Here is a 15,551-nt window from a genome sequence, read left to right on the forward strand (position 1 = left end):
TCTAGCTAGGGGTTTATCAATTTTAATTTTCAATAATTTTAATAATTTTTTTTCAAAGAACCAGTTTCTGGTTCATTGATGTGTTCTACTCTTTTTTTGTTTGTTTCTTTTTTACTCGAAGCTTTAATATTTCCTTTCTTCTGCAGGCTTTAGTCTTCATTTTTTTGTTCTTTTTCTAGCTCCTTTAAGTGTAAGAATAGATTATGTATTTGAGATTTTTCTTGATTTTTTAGGTAGGCTTGAATTGCTATATACTTCCCTCTTTGGACTGCCTTTGCTGCCTTCCAAAGATTTTGGACCATTGCGCTTTCATTTTCCTTTGTTTCCATATATCTTTAAAATTTCTTCTTTAATTTCCTGGCTAATTCATTTATTCTTTAGTAGGATGTCCTTTAATGTCAATGTATTTGTGATCTTTCTGAACTTTTTCTTAAGGTTAACTTCAAATTTCAGAGCATTGTGGTCTGAAAATATGCATGGGATCATCTCTATATTTTGACCTCCTGAGGGCTGATTTATGTCCTAGTATGCTATCTACTCTGGAGAATGTACCATGTACACTGGTAAAGAATGTATATTCTGTTGTTTTAGGATGAAATGTTCTGAGTATATGTGTTAAGTCCATCTGGTCCATTGTGTCATTCAAAACCTTTGTTTCCTTGTAGATTTTCAGCTTTGATAATCCGTCCATTGCTGTAAGTGGGGTGTCAAAGTCCCCTACTATTATTGTGTTATTATCAATGAATTCCTTTATGTTTGTTATTATTTTATAGATATGGGTGCTCCTAAGTTAGAGGCATAAATATTTACAATTGTTAGATCTTCTTTTGGATAGACCTCTTTATTATGATGCTGTGGGCCCTTCTTCATCTCTTTTCATAGTCTTTGGTTTAAAATCTATAGAGTGTCTTATATAAGACACTTATATAAGACATCATGAAACTATGATGGTTGTTCTCCTATTGTCTTACTTCACTTAGCATAATACCCTCCAGTTCCATCCATGTCGAAGTAAATGGTGGGTATTCATCCTTTCTGATAGCTGAGTGACATTCCACTGTATATAGAGAACACATCTTTATCCATTCATCTGTTGAAGGACACCATGGCTCCTTCCACAGTTTGGCTATTGTGGACATTGCTGCTATAAACATTGGGGTGCAGGTGTCCTGTCATTTCACTACATCTGTATCTTTGGGGTAAATACCAACTAGTACAATTGATAGGTCATAGGGTAGCTCTGTTTTAACTTTTTGAGGAACCACCACACTGCTTTCCAGAGCGGCTGTACCAGTTTGCATTCCAACCAACAGTACAAGAGGGTTCCCCCTTCTCCACATCCTCTCCAACTTCTGTTGTTTCCTGTCTTGTTAATTTTCGCCATTCTCACTGGTGTGAAGTGGTATCTCATTGTGGTTTTGATTTGTATTTCCCTGAAGGCAAGTGATGCAGAGCATTTTCTCATGTGCTTGTTGGCCAAGTGTATGTCTTCTTTGCTGAAATGTCTGCTCATGTCTTTTGCCCATTTCATGATTGGATTTTTTGTTTCTTGGGTGTTGAGTTTAATAAGTTCTCTATAGATCTTGAATACTAGCACTTTATCTGATATGTCATTTGCAAATATCTTCTCCCATTCTGTAGGTTGTCTTTTAGTTTTGTTGAGTGTTTCTTTTGCTGTGCGGAAGCTTTTTATTCTGATTAAGCCCCAGTAGTTCATTTCTGGCTTGTTTCCTTTCCCATCACATATGTATCTTGCAAGAAGTTACTATGGCCAATTGTTCAAAAAGGTTGTTGCCTGTGTTCTTTTCTAGGATTTTGATCGATTCTTGTCTCACATAATTTATATCTTTCATCCATTTTGAGTTTATCTTTGTGTATTATGTAAGAGAATGGTCTAGTTTCATTCTTCTACATGTGGCTATCCAATTTTCCCAACACCAGTTACTGAAGAGACTTTCTTTTTTTCTAGTGGATTTTCTTTCCTGCTTTGCCAAATATTAGTTGACCAAAGAGTTGAGTGCCCATTTCTGGGTTCTCTGTTCTGTCCGTTGGTCTAAGTGTCCGTTTATGTGCCAGTGCCAATATCTTGACAATCACAGTTTTGTAATACAGCTTGAAGTCAGGCATTGTGATACCCCTGGCATTGGTTTTCTTTTTCAATATTCCCTGGCTATTCAGGGTCTTATTTCATTCAAGTCTTAAGATGATTTGTTCCAACCCTGTGAAGAAAGTCCATGGTATTTTTTTTTAAGATTTTATTTATTTATTCATGAGACACAGAGAGAAAGAGAAAGGTAGAGACACAGGCAGAGGGAGAAGCAGTCTCCATTCAGGGAGCCCGATGTGGGACTCGATCCCAGGACTCCAGATTCACTTCCTGGGATGAAGGCAGCACTAAACGGCTGAGCCACCCAGGCTGCCCAGTCCATGGTATTTTGATAGGGATTGCATTTAATGTGTAAATTACCCTGGGTAGCATAGACATTTTCAAAGCATACCCTATTGTAGCATAGATATTTATTCTTCCAATTGTGAGCATGGAATGTTATTCCATCTCTTTGTGTCTTCCTCAATTTCTTTCAGAAGTGTTCTGTAGTTTTTAGGGTATGGATCCTTTACCTCTTTGGTAAGGTTTCTTCCCAGGTGTCTTATGGTTTTGGGTGCAATTGTAAATGGGATTTATTCCTTAATTTCTCTTTCTTCAGTCCACTGTTAATGTATAGTAGTGCCACTGATTTCTGTGCATTGTTTTTGTACCTGCCACATTGCTGAATTGCTGTATGAGTTCTAGCAATCTTAGGGTTGAATCTTTTGGATTTTCTATATACAGTGTTATGTCATCTGTGAAGGGGGAGAGTTTGACTTCTTTGCCAATTTGAATGCCTTTTATTTCTTTTTGTTGTCTGATTGCTGAGGCTAGGACTTCTGGGTCTTGAGAGGTTTTGATGACTGCCTCAATTTTCTCGCTAGTTATTGGCCTGTTCAGGTTTTCTATTTCTTCTTGTTCAAGTTTTGGTAATTTGTGGTTTTCCATAAATGCATCCCTTTCTTCTAGATTGCCTAATTTGTTGGCATATAGCTGTTTATAATACATCTTTAAAATTGTTTGTATTTCCTTGGTATTGGTTGTGATCTTTCATTCATGCTTTTATTAATTTGAGTCTTTTTTTTCTTTTCTTTTTAATAAGACTGGCTAGGGGCTTATCTATCCTACTAATTCTTTCAAGGAACCAGCTCCTGGTTTTATTAATCTATTCTAAAGTTCTACTAGTCTCTATTTCATTGAGTTATGCTCAAATCTTTGTTATCTCTCTTCTTCTGTTTGGTGTAGGTTTTACTTCCTGTTCCAGTTCCTTTAGGTGTGACGTTAGCTTGTGTATTTGAATTTTTTCCAATTTTTTGAGTAAGGCTTGTATTGTGATGTATTTCCCTCTTAAAACCAGTTTTGCTGTGTCCCAGAGATTTTGAACACTTCTATCTTAATTTTCATTAGTTTCTGTGAATCTTTTAATTTTTCTCTAATTTCCTGGTTGACCCATTCATCTTTTAGTAGAATGCTCTTTAACTTCCATGTGTTTGAGTTTCCTCCAAATTTCTTCTTGTGATTGAATTCTAGTTTCAAAGCATTTTTGTCTGAAATTATGCAAGGGATTTCCCCAATCTTTTGCTATCGGTTGAGACATGATTTGTGACCTAGTATGTGGTCTATTCTGGAAAAAGTTCTATGTGCACTTAAGAAGATTGTGTATTCACTTGTGTTTGCATGGAAGGTTCTGTATATATCTGTGAAATCTCTTTGGTCCAATGTATCATTTAAGGCTTTGTTTCTTTGGTAATGTTCTGCTTAGAAGATCTGTCATTTATTGAAAGTGCCGTGTTGAAGTCTCCCACTATTAGTATATTGTTATATAAGTATCTCTTTACTTTGGTTATTAATTGATATACTTGGTGGCTCCCACATTAGAAGAATAAATATTCATGATTGTTAGGTCTTCTTGTTGGATAGACCCCTTAAGTATGATATAGTGTCCCTCTTCATCTCTTACCATAGTCTTTGGTGTAAACTTTAATTTTTCCAATATGAGGTTTGTTACTCCAGCTTTCTTTTGAGGACCATTTTAATGGTAAATGGTTCTCCACCCCTTCATTTTCAGGCCGGAGGTGTCCTTAGGTCTAAAATGAGTCTCTTGTAGATAGGATATAGATGGGTATTGCTTTTTTATCCAGTCCAATACCCTGCATCTTTTAATGGGATCATTTAGTCCATTCACGTTCAGAGTAATTATTGAAAGATATGAATTTAGTGTCATCATAATATCTATTCAATTGTTCCTGTTTTTGTAGATTATTTCTTTGGGCATCCCCTTTCTTTTACAGAGTCCCCCCTTAATATTTCTTGCGGAGCTGGTTTGGTGATCACATATTCTTTCAGTTTCTACCTATCTTGAAGCTCTTTATCTCTCCATTCTGAATGAGAACCTTGCTGGATAAAGTATTCTTGGCTGCATGTTCTTCTCATTTAGTATCCTGACCCTGAATATATCCTGCTAGCCCTTTCTGGCCTGCCAGGTCTCAGTGGAGAGCTGTTAATCTAATATTTCTCCCCATATAATTTAAGAATGTCTTTTCTTGCACTGCTTAAGAATTTTCTCTTTATCTTTGAAATTTGTAAGTTTCACTATTAAGTGTCAAGGTGTTGAATGATTTTTATTGATATTTTTATGGGTCCTCTCTATCTGTTGGATCTGAATGCCTGTTTCTTTCCCCATATTTGGGAAGTTCTCAGCTATGATGCTCAAATAAATTTTGTGGTCCCCTCTCTCTCTCTCAGCCTCTTCTGGAATCCCAATTAGATATATATTCTTCCTTTTCAAGTCAATTATTTTCCTAAGCCTTTCTTCATGGGCTCTTGTTTTTCTTGTTTTTCCTCAGTTTCCTTTCCTTACCAACTTGTCTTCTGTGCTACTCACTCTCTCTTCCACCTCATTAACCCTAGCAGTTAGAACATCCAGTTTGGATTGCATCTCATTTAATCTATTTTTAATTTTGGCCTGATTAAATCTTAGTTCTGCAGTAACGAAATCTCTAAAGTCCTTTATGCTTTTTATCCTGAGCCACCATTAGTTTTACAATTGTACTTTTGGATTGATTTTCTGATATCATATTTAAATCTAAATTCTGCAACTGTTGCAGAGAGAACCGTTTCTGATTCTTTGTCTTGTGATGAGTTCTTCTTTCTTGTCATTTTGTCCAGTGCAGAGTGGCTGTATGAGTGGCCTGAGACAATAATATCAATCACAACCTAAATAAAATACACCCTAGATGATTCTAAGAGGTCAGAGACCAGAAAATAAAAGAAAAAGAAAACAGTGCAAAATAAAGCAGAAGGACCAGTAATATAAAAAACAAATTTTAAAACAAAGTAGTGAAAATAAATAGCTGGTAAAATATTGTTAAGTTGGGAAAGAGAAAAAATATTGGAAATTTTTAGTCATATAAAAATGATTTGTAATGGAAAAAGAAAAAGAAAAAGAGGGGGAAAGGGACCCTCTAGTTCTATATACTATTTCTCTCAGTCCTAGAGCTTTCCAATGCTTCTTGGTCAGTAAATTTGCTCTTCCCTTGTTCTTTCAGCAGTTCTCCTAGGGTAGGAGCCTTCTGTGCTGATTCTCAGGTGTCTGTGCCTGGGTGGAGATGCCTGCCCTTTTCCACATACTGGGAGTGAGATGTTGATCCTGTGAGACCTTTGTTTTCTAGAAGTCCCACCTCCTCCAGGCACAAGGTGAAACAAAGAGGAAAAACAACAATGGTGGGGCCAGATTTCCAGCTTTGAAGTTGAGTTCCCCGTGAGTAACTAACTGTAGTCTCCCAGTCTGCCCTGGCCTAGATGCTCCTGGGGTGCTGGTGCACTGATCTGCACAGCTTGGGGGCACCCAGTGGCAGGAGAGTCCTTGCTGTTCTGTGCCCTCCCTGCTTCCACCTGTCCCAGGGGGCACAAAGGATCCCCTGCTTTTTCCACTTGGGCACCCTGGGATCTGGGCCCTGTGTCGCTGGACCTGTGCTCCCACGGAGCTCCTCTCCTGAAGGGAATGTGGCACACCCACCTCCATCTGGAGCCATGCTCTAGGCTAAAGGGAGCTCTGGAGCTGCTGATCTAACTGACTGGGTTCTCACAAATGCCCTGGACGGCTGTGGTGCTCCAGCCCTTTATTGATATTGGAAGTCATTTTGTGGTGAGCTTTCCCCCAGGTGCTCCTCCTCTTATAGTGACTCCAGGAATCTTGAGGCTTCACTGCCTCTCCTGCGATTCTGCCTCATTTCCCTGCTAAGCTCGCTTCTGTCAGGGAAAGCTCAGGGCGGATTTTTAAAGTTCCCGCTTTTCTAGGGTTGGACTTTCTGCTTGGAGGCTCCTCTTTAGCCCAGCTATTTGCTGTTCCCCTCCCCCACTTTATTCTTTTTTATTTTATTTTCCCACTTTCCTACCTTGTTAGAGGTGAAAATTTCTATGTAGCATTCCAGTTGCTCTCTCTTTAAATCTCAGGTTGAATTCACAGGTATTCAGGATGTTTTAAAAGTTATCTAGGTAAGTTTGTGGGGCCAGGTGAGTTGAGGACCCCTACTCTTCTGCCATCTTGCCCCTCCCACAGATATTGTTTCTTTTTTATTGTTCCCATAAGTCCTGTAGACTTTCCTCACTTTTTCATTCTTTGTTTTTTCGATCCTCTGGATAATTTAAAATGCCCTATTTTGGGGATCATGAATCTTTCTTCTGCATGGTAAAGTCTGCTCTTGGAGTTCTCTATTGAACTCTTCAGTTAAGTTTTTGTATTTTTCAGGTTCAAGATGTCATTTTTTAAAATGATTTCTATTGTTGAATTCCTCATTTTGTTTATGCATTGTTTTCCTAATTTTATTTGCATGTTCTTGTGGTTCACTAAGCTTCTTTAAGGCAATTACTTCAAATTCTCTGACAGTTTGTAGATCTCTATATCATTGTGATGAGTTATTGGAGATCTATTAGTTTCCTTTGGTGGTACCTTGTTTTTCCAAATTTTCATGATCTTGATTCCTTATGTCAGTATCTTCCCATTGAATAAGTGATTTTTTTTCCTCCCAGATTTTATAGGTTGCTTTAGTAGAGATAGTCATTCACCATTTGCCTTAAATTGAGCCCTGGATATGTCAGCTGGTAGCATCCTTGGGCAAGTGGTATTCACTATCAATGCATATTTTTGGGTGAGACTACTGACTGAGCTTTGAAGTTGAGGGTAGGTGCTGCTGGCTGAAAACCATTGTATAGGAATACTGACTTAGTTCCTTGCCCAAGTGAAGCTGTAGGATAGGCTCTGCAGTTGCCTGGATTCTCTAATCAGAATTCCTAGGCTTCAGGACTGTATATATACTCAGTATTGGGCAGGGTTATGTATTAGGTTATTGTCCTGGTATGGCAGCAGAATGAGCCTCATGGCTTCTACAGCTCATGTTTGTGGACCCAAGTCAGGCAGTTCTATGCATTGAATTCCTGGCCAGATGAGGCTACTAGTTCTGCTCTACAGGTGTGGAAGGCAAAGATCTGTTCATTACTTAAGTACTACTGTAGGCAGAGTTGTACGGTAGGCTATGTAGCACCCTGTGTTCTGTTATGTTCCTGGTTAGATGGATGAAGGCTATATTCAGCAGTGAGCTGGGATATGAATTAGTTTCCAGGCATTGCAGTGTCCTCAATACAGAACACGACTGTGGTTGTCTCTTGTTTCAGAATCATATTAGGCAGAACTATGCACCAAATTCCTTGGCCTGGACAGGCCACCAACCTAGCTTTACCTAGGTGGTCAAAATCTACTTTAATTGGAGTTGCAAGATGGGATACACAGAATCCTGGAGCTCCAATTATGTTTCTTTCTCAGATGGGCTTGAGACTGTATTCACCTTTGGGGATGGCTGTAAATTAGTTTCATGCCTGGTTTCAGCTGCAGAACAGGCCCTTACCTAGAAAGCTCCTTCTTTATGGATCTAATCAGACAGAATTGCAACCTCAACTCCCTGGCCAGTGAGGACCATCATCCTGGTTCTGTAGATACAGAGACACTTGCCAGGCTTTCTGTTCAAGTGTTTCTAATTGGGCCTGTTGGGTGGGCTACCAGGATTTCAGGGAGCTCTGGTTAGGTTTCTTTGTTGGCAGGGTTAGATGGAAGCTGTATTCAGCAATGGAAAGGGCCACAGATTAGCTTCACTCTCTGGCAATATTATGTTACAATATTATTGAGCTAATGTTGTTTCTTCCTTATGATAATGCTGTAGTGGGCAAACAGGTGAAAATCCTTATTCTTAGGGAGTACATGTGGAAGTCTTTGCAATTTAATATCAAATAGTCCAGAAAAATGAACAATGTATGCCCAGATCTACCTCTATAAATAGATAAAGATATATATATATGGAAATTTATCTAACATTAGTAGTAGATTCATCTAATTGAAGGATATAAGGATAGTCTTTGAATTTTAAATTTTATGTATACTGATTTTTTTCATAATAAAAAGTAAGTTGTACTTATCAAAATTAATGACTTCTGAATGTAATTGTATGTAAATTATACCTCAATAAAGTTGATCTAAAAATTTTGGAGCAGAGTAACAAGGAATAGGTATTTCAAAAAAATATTTACGCAGACTTTATCACTAAGTAAAAAAGAAAGAAATATACTGCTGCTTCTAATCACTTGGCAGTGTGTGGGGTTGTTTCATTTACTTAATCATATCCATCAAATTCATACTAAGAGATAGTAAGAATTTTGAAAACAATAGTTTAATACTGCTAAGTCCTAGAAATTTTTTATTGTTACCTTATAAGAGGTTTTGTGTAAGTGGTCTGGTGGATAAAAATGGAGAAACTTGTTTTACAATGTTTAAACATATCTGAATATACAATCTCAAATGTGTAACTTTAAAATCAGCCCCCAAATATTCATATATAACCTAACAAAAGTCAAAAGGAAATACCATGAAGACATGAATAAGAAAACAGAAAATTATAGATCAGCTCCATTGATTACAATGTGAGTAGGTTAACTATCTCTTTAAAGTGCAAAGATTCTCAGCTTACATGACATATGTGAGACAGCTTAAACAAAATGGCATTGTTAAGAATAAATTTTTTTTAAAAAGACCTTCAAAAATATACCGGGATTGTCAATTAAAAAGATGATCAAGGTGGTATTACTAACAGGTAAATTCAGGATACAAAGCCTAAAGTAGAAGAATGAAGATATTTAGGTTGAAAAGCACAATTCAAGTTAAAGATGCATTTCTAATAGTGAACCCTTAGTTGACAAGTGAGTTATGAAGAAACTAAAAAACAAAACCTCTGGAAATATATCAAAACCCAAAACTATAGTGGAGTACATTAAGGCATTTTTCTTAGCCTTTAAGATATGGAAAAAACATGTTAACAGAGATCAAATTATTTATTAGCCAGCTTCACTAAACACTTATTTACCTTTGTACCTTCTGAATAGGTGTCACATATATTCAAATTCCTAAAGATGTCTGTAGGAAATACATACATCAGTAGTCATTTCTAGGTCACAAGGAAAACACCAATAATTTTGTAAAAGTAAAAACCAATATGCCAAAACTCTATCATAATATACTAAAACAAGAATTAAAGGAGATAACGAAAAATAATACAGTGAAAAAATTTTAAATACTATCATGAGTAACTTTTTCAGAGTGGAAACACAAAATTATAATTATAAGTTATTTAGAAATTAATGAATTTTATACAATATTTTAAAAATTTGGAGCATAAGGATTAATTATAGCAGGCTAGGTTGTACTATGATAAAAAATCTTTTTTTAAATGTATTTATTACCTTTATTTTTAATTTAACTTGGTTGAAAATGTATATAATTTAGTAATAGCTGTTTAAAAATTGGGTTGAAAATTTAAAAATCAGCTGTAGTGAACCAGTATAAGCCTGCTATAGCATACTACTGGATTACTATAATGTCTCCCTTTTCATTCCTGATTTTGGTAATTAACTTGGTCCTTTTCTTTTTCTTTGCATGTTTTTAAATTTAAATTTTGGTTGTTAACATAGAGTACAATATTGGTTTCTAGAGTAGAATTCAGTAATTCATCATTTACATGTAACATGCACTACTCATCACAAGTGCCCTCTTTAATATCCATCATTCATTTAACCCATCCTCCATCCTCCCCCTCCATCAACCCTCAGTTTATTCTCTATCAGTTTTTTCTTTTTTCTTTTTCTTGAGAGGGAGTGGAGAGAAAGAGAGGAAAAGGAAAAGGGAGGGAAAGAGAGAGAGAGAGAGAGAGAGAGAGAGAGAATTCTCAGGGAGAGAGGCAGAGGGAGAGGGAGAAGCAGGCTCTCTGCTGAGCAGGAAGCCCGATGCAGGGCTCAATCCCAGTACCCTGGAATCATGACCTGAGCCAAAGGCAGATACTTAACTAGCTAGGCCACCCAGGTGCCCCTTGTCCTCTATCATTAAGAATCCTTTATGGATTGTTTCCCTCTTTCCTTTTTTTTCCCCCTTCCCATATGTTCATCTGTTTTCTTTCCTAAATTCCACATATGAGTGAGATCATTTGGTATTTGTCTTTCTCTGACTTATTTCACTTAGCATACATACATTCTAACTCTAAAATGCAGATTTGAAGGGATGTATGCAACCCAATGTTTATAATAGCATTATCAACAATGGCCAAACTATAGAGTGAGCCCAAATGTCATCAAGTGATGAATGGGTAAAGAAGATGTGGTATATATATATACCATGGAATATTATTCAGACATCAAAAAAGAAAAAAAAGCAAAATAGTAATAGCTAAATGCAGTTTAATTTTTGTTGATGTGATGTCAGCCATGGATCTAGGTGACTCTCTAGACAACTGTATTCCATGTGTTGGCTCAGCCTTCCAAATGCTTAAGATTTTTGGTATTTCTTTACTGATAGGTTTTCTCTCCCAATTTCCAAGCCAATAGAAGAGCAGACCAGACAGACGTGAGCCATAGTAGAGAAATACTTTGTCTCAGAAGTGTCATTTATCACTTTGCCCTCACTTCATTGTCCAAAGTGAATAAACTGGCCATGCCTATATTGAGAAAGGAAGGGCTCCTGAACTAGAAGAGAGCTGAATATTGGTAAATAGCTAGAATGCCTACCACAGAGGATAGTATCTAAAACCGTAAAATGAGGAATGTGAGGAGAATAGACAATAGTTAATAAAACATAAGTTGATAAACAGAAACATTAAAATAAATAAATTTAAGAGCTTGTTGAAAAATAAATGGTAGAAAGTATAATTAAGCAAAAAGGACAAATACTTATTATGATGTTAGTAAAGATTAAGATGATATAACTATGACTTTGGAGAAGATTAAAATTAACAAGTACAAATTTAATGAATTCTCCAAGGGAGATAAGAATTTAAGTCAAATCATGTTTTACACCTTAAACCTACACAATATTATATATTAACTATATCATAAAAAGCTGGGGAAAAAAGAATTTTTTTCAGTTGCCTGTGTTAGGTATAGCTTTAAAGGAAAGTTTTTAAGTGTTTTGGCAAGACATAATTCATGTACTAATACAATTTTAGGCCATAGGAAAAAATGCAACTTAGTTTTAAGTGGTGCTCTCATATTTACTAAGCAACATTCATTTGCTCAATCAATTATGACAAAGTGTGTGCACATATACAAACACATGAGAAACAGGTCCATATTAAAGCTATAAACTTCTAAATAAAATATTAATTTTGATAGCAAATTAATAGAATGTAATGCTTTGATCAAGGAATAAGATGGTATAGTGTAAGTAATCTATTCATGAAATGTATCAATAGGTCAAAAGATAAAAGCCATTGTCAATCACCATCAAAATGGCTATTGATGAAAATTCAACTCTTGTTTTTTGTAAACATTTAGGAAATAAAAAGATTTAGTTTTTTCTCAACACAATCTAGAATACTCATCTTAAACTGAACATTAAATGATGAAATATTTGAAGTTTTCCAATAAAAAATCCAGAGCAAAGCTCACATACCTGACATCACCATTGTTATTTCACATTGTCTTGGCATTCTTTTTTTTTTTTTTTAAAGATTTATTTATTTATTTATTCATGAGAGACACACACAGAGAGAGAGATAGAGAGAGAGAGAGGTACAGGCAGAGGGAGAAGCAGGCTCCATGCAGGGAGCCTGACGTCGGATTGGACCCCGGGTCGCCAGGACCATACCCTGGGCTGCAGGCAGCACTAAACCACTACGCCACCAGGGCTGTCCTGTCTTGGCATTCTAAAGCAATTAGACATAGAAAGAGCTTATTGGAATAAGAATTTAGAACATGAGTTACATGGTGATATGAAAGGATATACCAAACGCAGTATCCAGAGTCACATTAAGAGTGAACCTCTCATTTAGGATTTTCCACCTCTTTGTGCTTATATGTTTTGGTTTGTGATTATATGTTGTTATTTTAGAAATAAGTGCACTTTAAGATACCACATTAAAAAATTAATGATTAAATTTTTATAAGCAATAAGTAATGCCACAAGTTGAGTGCACTAAACATTAAAATCATGTTATTAAATATTTTTATTTACTTCTTATATACATTAAGTTATAAATTGAGTTTATTTACTTATTAATTTTTGGAAATCATTGTTTATACATCATTATTGATTTCCTGAATTTCAACTGGAATGTAGCCCTATGGCTACTTTAAAATGTAGCACATTGTGCATGTAAAAGATGTGTAATATATTCTTGATGGCATCCACTAATTTTTAAAAATAGTTTATCTTTTTCAGTTTGATTACATGGGCTCTGATATAAAGGCTGTAACACAGAAGGTTATTCAGATAATTGGCTTTGTTAACACTGTAAGTTTTAAAAAACTATTTTGTTTTTTTGTTTTGTAAAAGTAAAAGTAATATGAATTGATATGTATAGTGTTTTGCTGTGCTATTGAAATTCCCAAAATCAAAATACTGAATTATTTTATATGCATTTTTCTGAAAGTTTAAAATGTTAAAATTTATTATTGTTTTTTTTTTTTTTTAGATGTTTTCCCAGTTAAAACTGACTGTTGTAATATCTTCCATAGAAATCTGGTCAAATAAAAACAAAATTTCTACTATAGGAGATCCTAATAATATATTATCTAGATTTTTAGAATGGAAATACAAGCATATCTCCCGACCTCATCAGGTTACATATTTGTTTGCGTGAGTACAGCATTCCATATTTGTATAGCATTAAAGGAATAACTTGAAGTGATCTCATATGTTAATTATAAAAAATAAGCATTTAAATGTTATGTTGCTCTAAATTTGATATGCATCATGGGATGGGAAAAGCATATAAGTTAAGAGTCTTTGTCCTCAAGGAGCTGATGTGAGGCAATACTTAAAAAATACTTTTATAAGCTGACATAAAATTATCTGATATAAGTAAAATTACATAAAAGTACTGAAATATCTAAGAGAGATTAATTATGAGTGATATAATTTCTTTGTTTTCCTCTGGTTTATAAAGTTATACTACTTGCTGCTGTCTCACAATCTTGTCTCTCATCTGACCTTTTTCTTTATCTGACTTTTTAATAGCATGAATATATGGAATTGTTACATGCTCTAGAATCTTATGTGCAGAAAAATATATTAATCTTTAGTGAATTAGTAAATAAGAAAATCACAGAAAATTTTATTTTTAGAGCTATAAATGTACAGGGAAATAGCATAAAAACTATAAACATTAGTGCAATAACCTTTTGCATAAATTATTAGGCCTTATCCTTATTATACTTCCAGATGTTTATTAAATTTAAAATTTACAAAATATTAAATTGCTCTTAACATTGATGGTTTGAGAAAAATGTACTTAAATAGTTTAATTCAGAGTAGTTTAGGCCATAGTAATTGTTTGGTAATATTTGTTGCTATGAAAATGATTGTCATTAATAATACCACTCATATGCAATTCTGAGGAAAATTATTATTTTTTAGCTTCCAGAAATATCCTAGTTTTATAGGAGCCACATTTCCTGGAAAAATATGTAATAAAAATTTTGCTGTAGGAGTTGCTCTGGTATGTAATTATTTTCCAGTTCCTCATTATTTTCATGTTTCAAAATTTCCTAAATATTTTAAGGAATGAATATATCTATTGCTTAGTTTATTAATCTGTTAATAGTTTTTATATTACTAATTTGGAGCTTAAATATTAAACTGTATATAATTGCTTTTAGAAATAGAAAATTTAGGGGTTCCTGGATGGCTCAGTCCATTAAGCATCCAACTCTTGATTTTTGGCTCATATCATGATCTCAGGGTTGTGGGATTGAGCCCTGCATTGGCTCTGTGCTCAGTGGGAAGTCTGCTTGAGATTCTCTCTCTCCTTCTCCCTCTGCCCCTTAGTCTCCTAAAATAATAAATAAATCTTAAGAAAAAAAGAACATTTATAAATTGAACTGATTATAATGCCATATTTAAAAAAAACATATTTGACCTAAATAAATTTTTTGAACATTGGCATACTTGCATCAATATTTATTACATAATCAATGTAATTTTAATGTTATTAAACATACTAGCTTTTCTCCCAACATTAATAATTGGTGTAAATTCATGTGATTTTTTTATTATTTGATTGTTATTTTTTCTATTTTAAGGTGACTATTTTATTAATGCTTTCAATTTTTTGGGGTGTTTGGGATGAGCAGACTGTTGGAGGAAGAAACAGCCATCAAATATTCATAATTACTGTTTTCTGGTAAAAGTGAGAATAAGCTCCTACTATAGATTTATATTCCTTTTGCAACAACTTGTATAAAAAGTAGGGAAAGGAACTAACAGAATACTTCAAAAAAAGAAGTCTACACTTTGTACTGAGCCAGCAGTACAGTTGGTTGTATTTTGGTAGCATGTACAATGAAGTGAATTGTTATTGACAGATTAGATACTTATAATCAGTCTGATATCTACTTGTTATCTTTCCTATAAATTACATATTGATTGATTAGATAAATCCAAAACCAGTCTGGGTTTGTTACCATGGCTAAGAAAACAGACATTTTATAGGGATTTGTTTTTATTCTCAGTGATTGCTTTTGGTCTTCCTTTAGCCAAAGCTTGAGGAAAGACCATCAGAAATTGTCCAAGTCTTCATCACTGTTGTTCATTCTTAAAAACAATGTTTCATTGCTGAGGACTAATTTTTAGATTGTGCACGTGTGTGTGTGTAAAGCAAATAAAGCAGGTGATAAGAATTATTGAATATAAGAGGTTAGTAAAAAAAAAAAAAGAGGTTAGTATGTGTATTTTCCTGATGCCATTCTTAAGACTAATTTTGATTGACATTTTTAAAATAGAAATTTGTAAATAAAAAAGATGAAAATATCAGTTTAGCAAGAATACTGTAAAAATATCATTATAAAATTAAAATATAAATGTAAAAATGTTATTTATGTTAATACTAGCAACAAAGAGTTTGAAGATTAGATTTCAGAAAGATAGCGACCAATC

The 15,551-nt window shown here is 34.6% G+C and overlaps 1 protein-coding gene across 1 annotated transcript in view; it reads left to right on the plus strand.

Moving 5' to 3' along the window:
• The window catches only part of LOC121488699 (disintegrin and metalloproteinase domain-containing protein 5-like), a 142,664-nt gene that overhangs the window by 19,958 nt on the left and 107,155 nt on the right, over positions 1-15,551 (plus strand). The window contains exons 8-10 of the mRNA XM_041751040.1: positions 12,837-12,908; positions 13,090-13,253; positions 14,034-14,115. Of these exons, the coding sequence (XP_041606974.1) occupies positions 12,837-12,908; positions 13,090-13,253; positions 14,034-14,115 (318 nt within the window). The remainder of the gene's footprint in view (positions 1-12,836; positions 12,909-13,089; positions 13,254-14,033; positions 14,116-15,551) is intronic.

Source organism: Vulpes lagopus, chromosome 4, assembly GCF_018345385.1.
Source record: "Vulpes lagopus strain Blue_001 chromosome 4, ASM1834538v1, whole genome shotgun sequence".
NCBI classification, from domain to species: Eukaryota; Metazoa; Chordata; class Mammalia; order Carnivora; family Canidae; genus Vulpes; species Vulpes lagopus.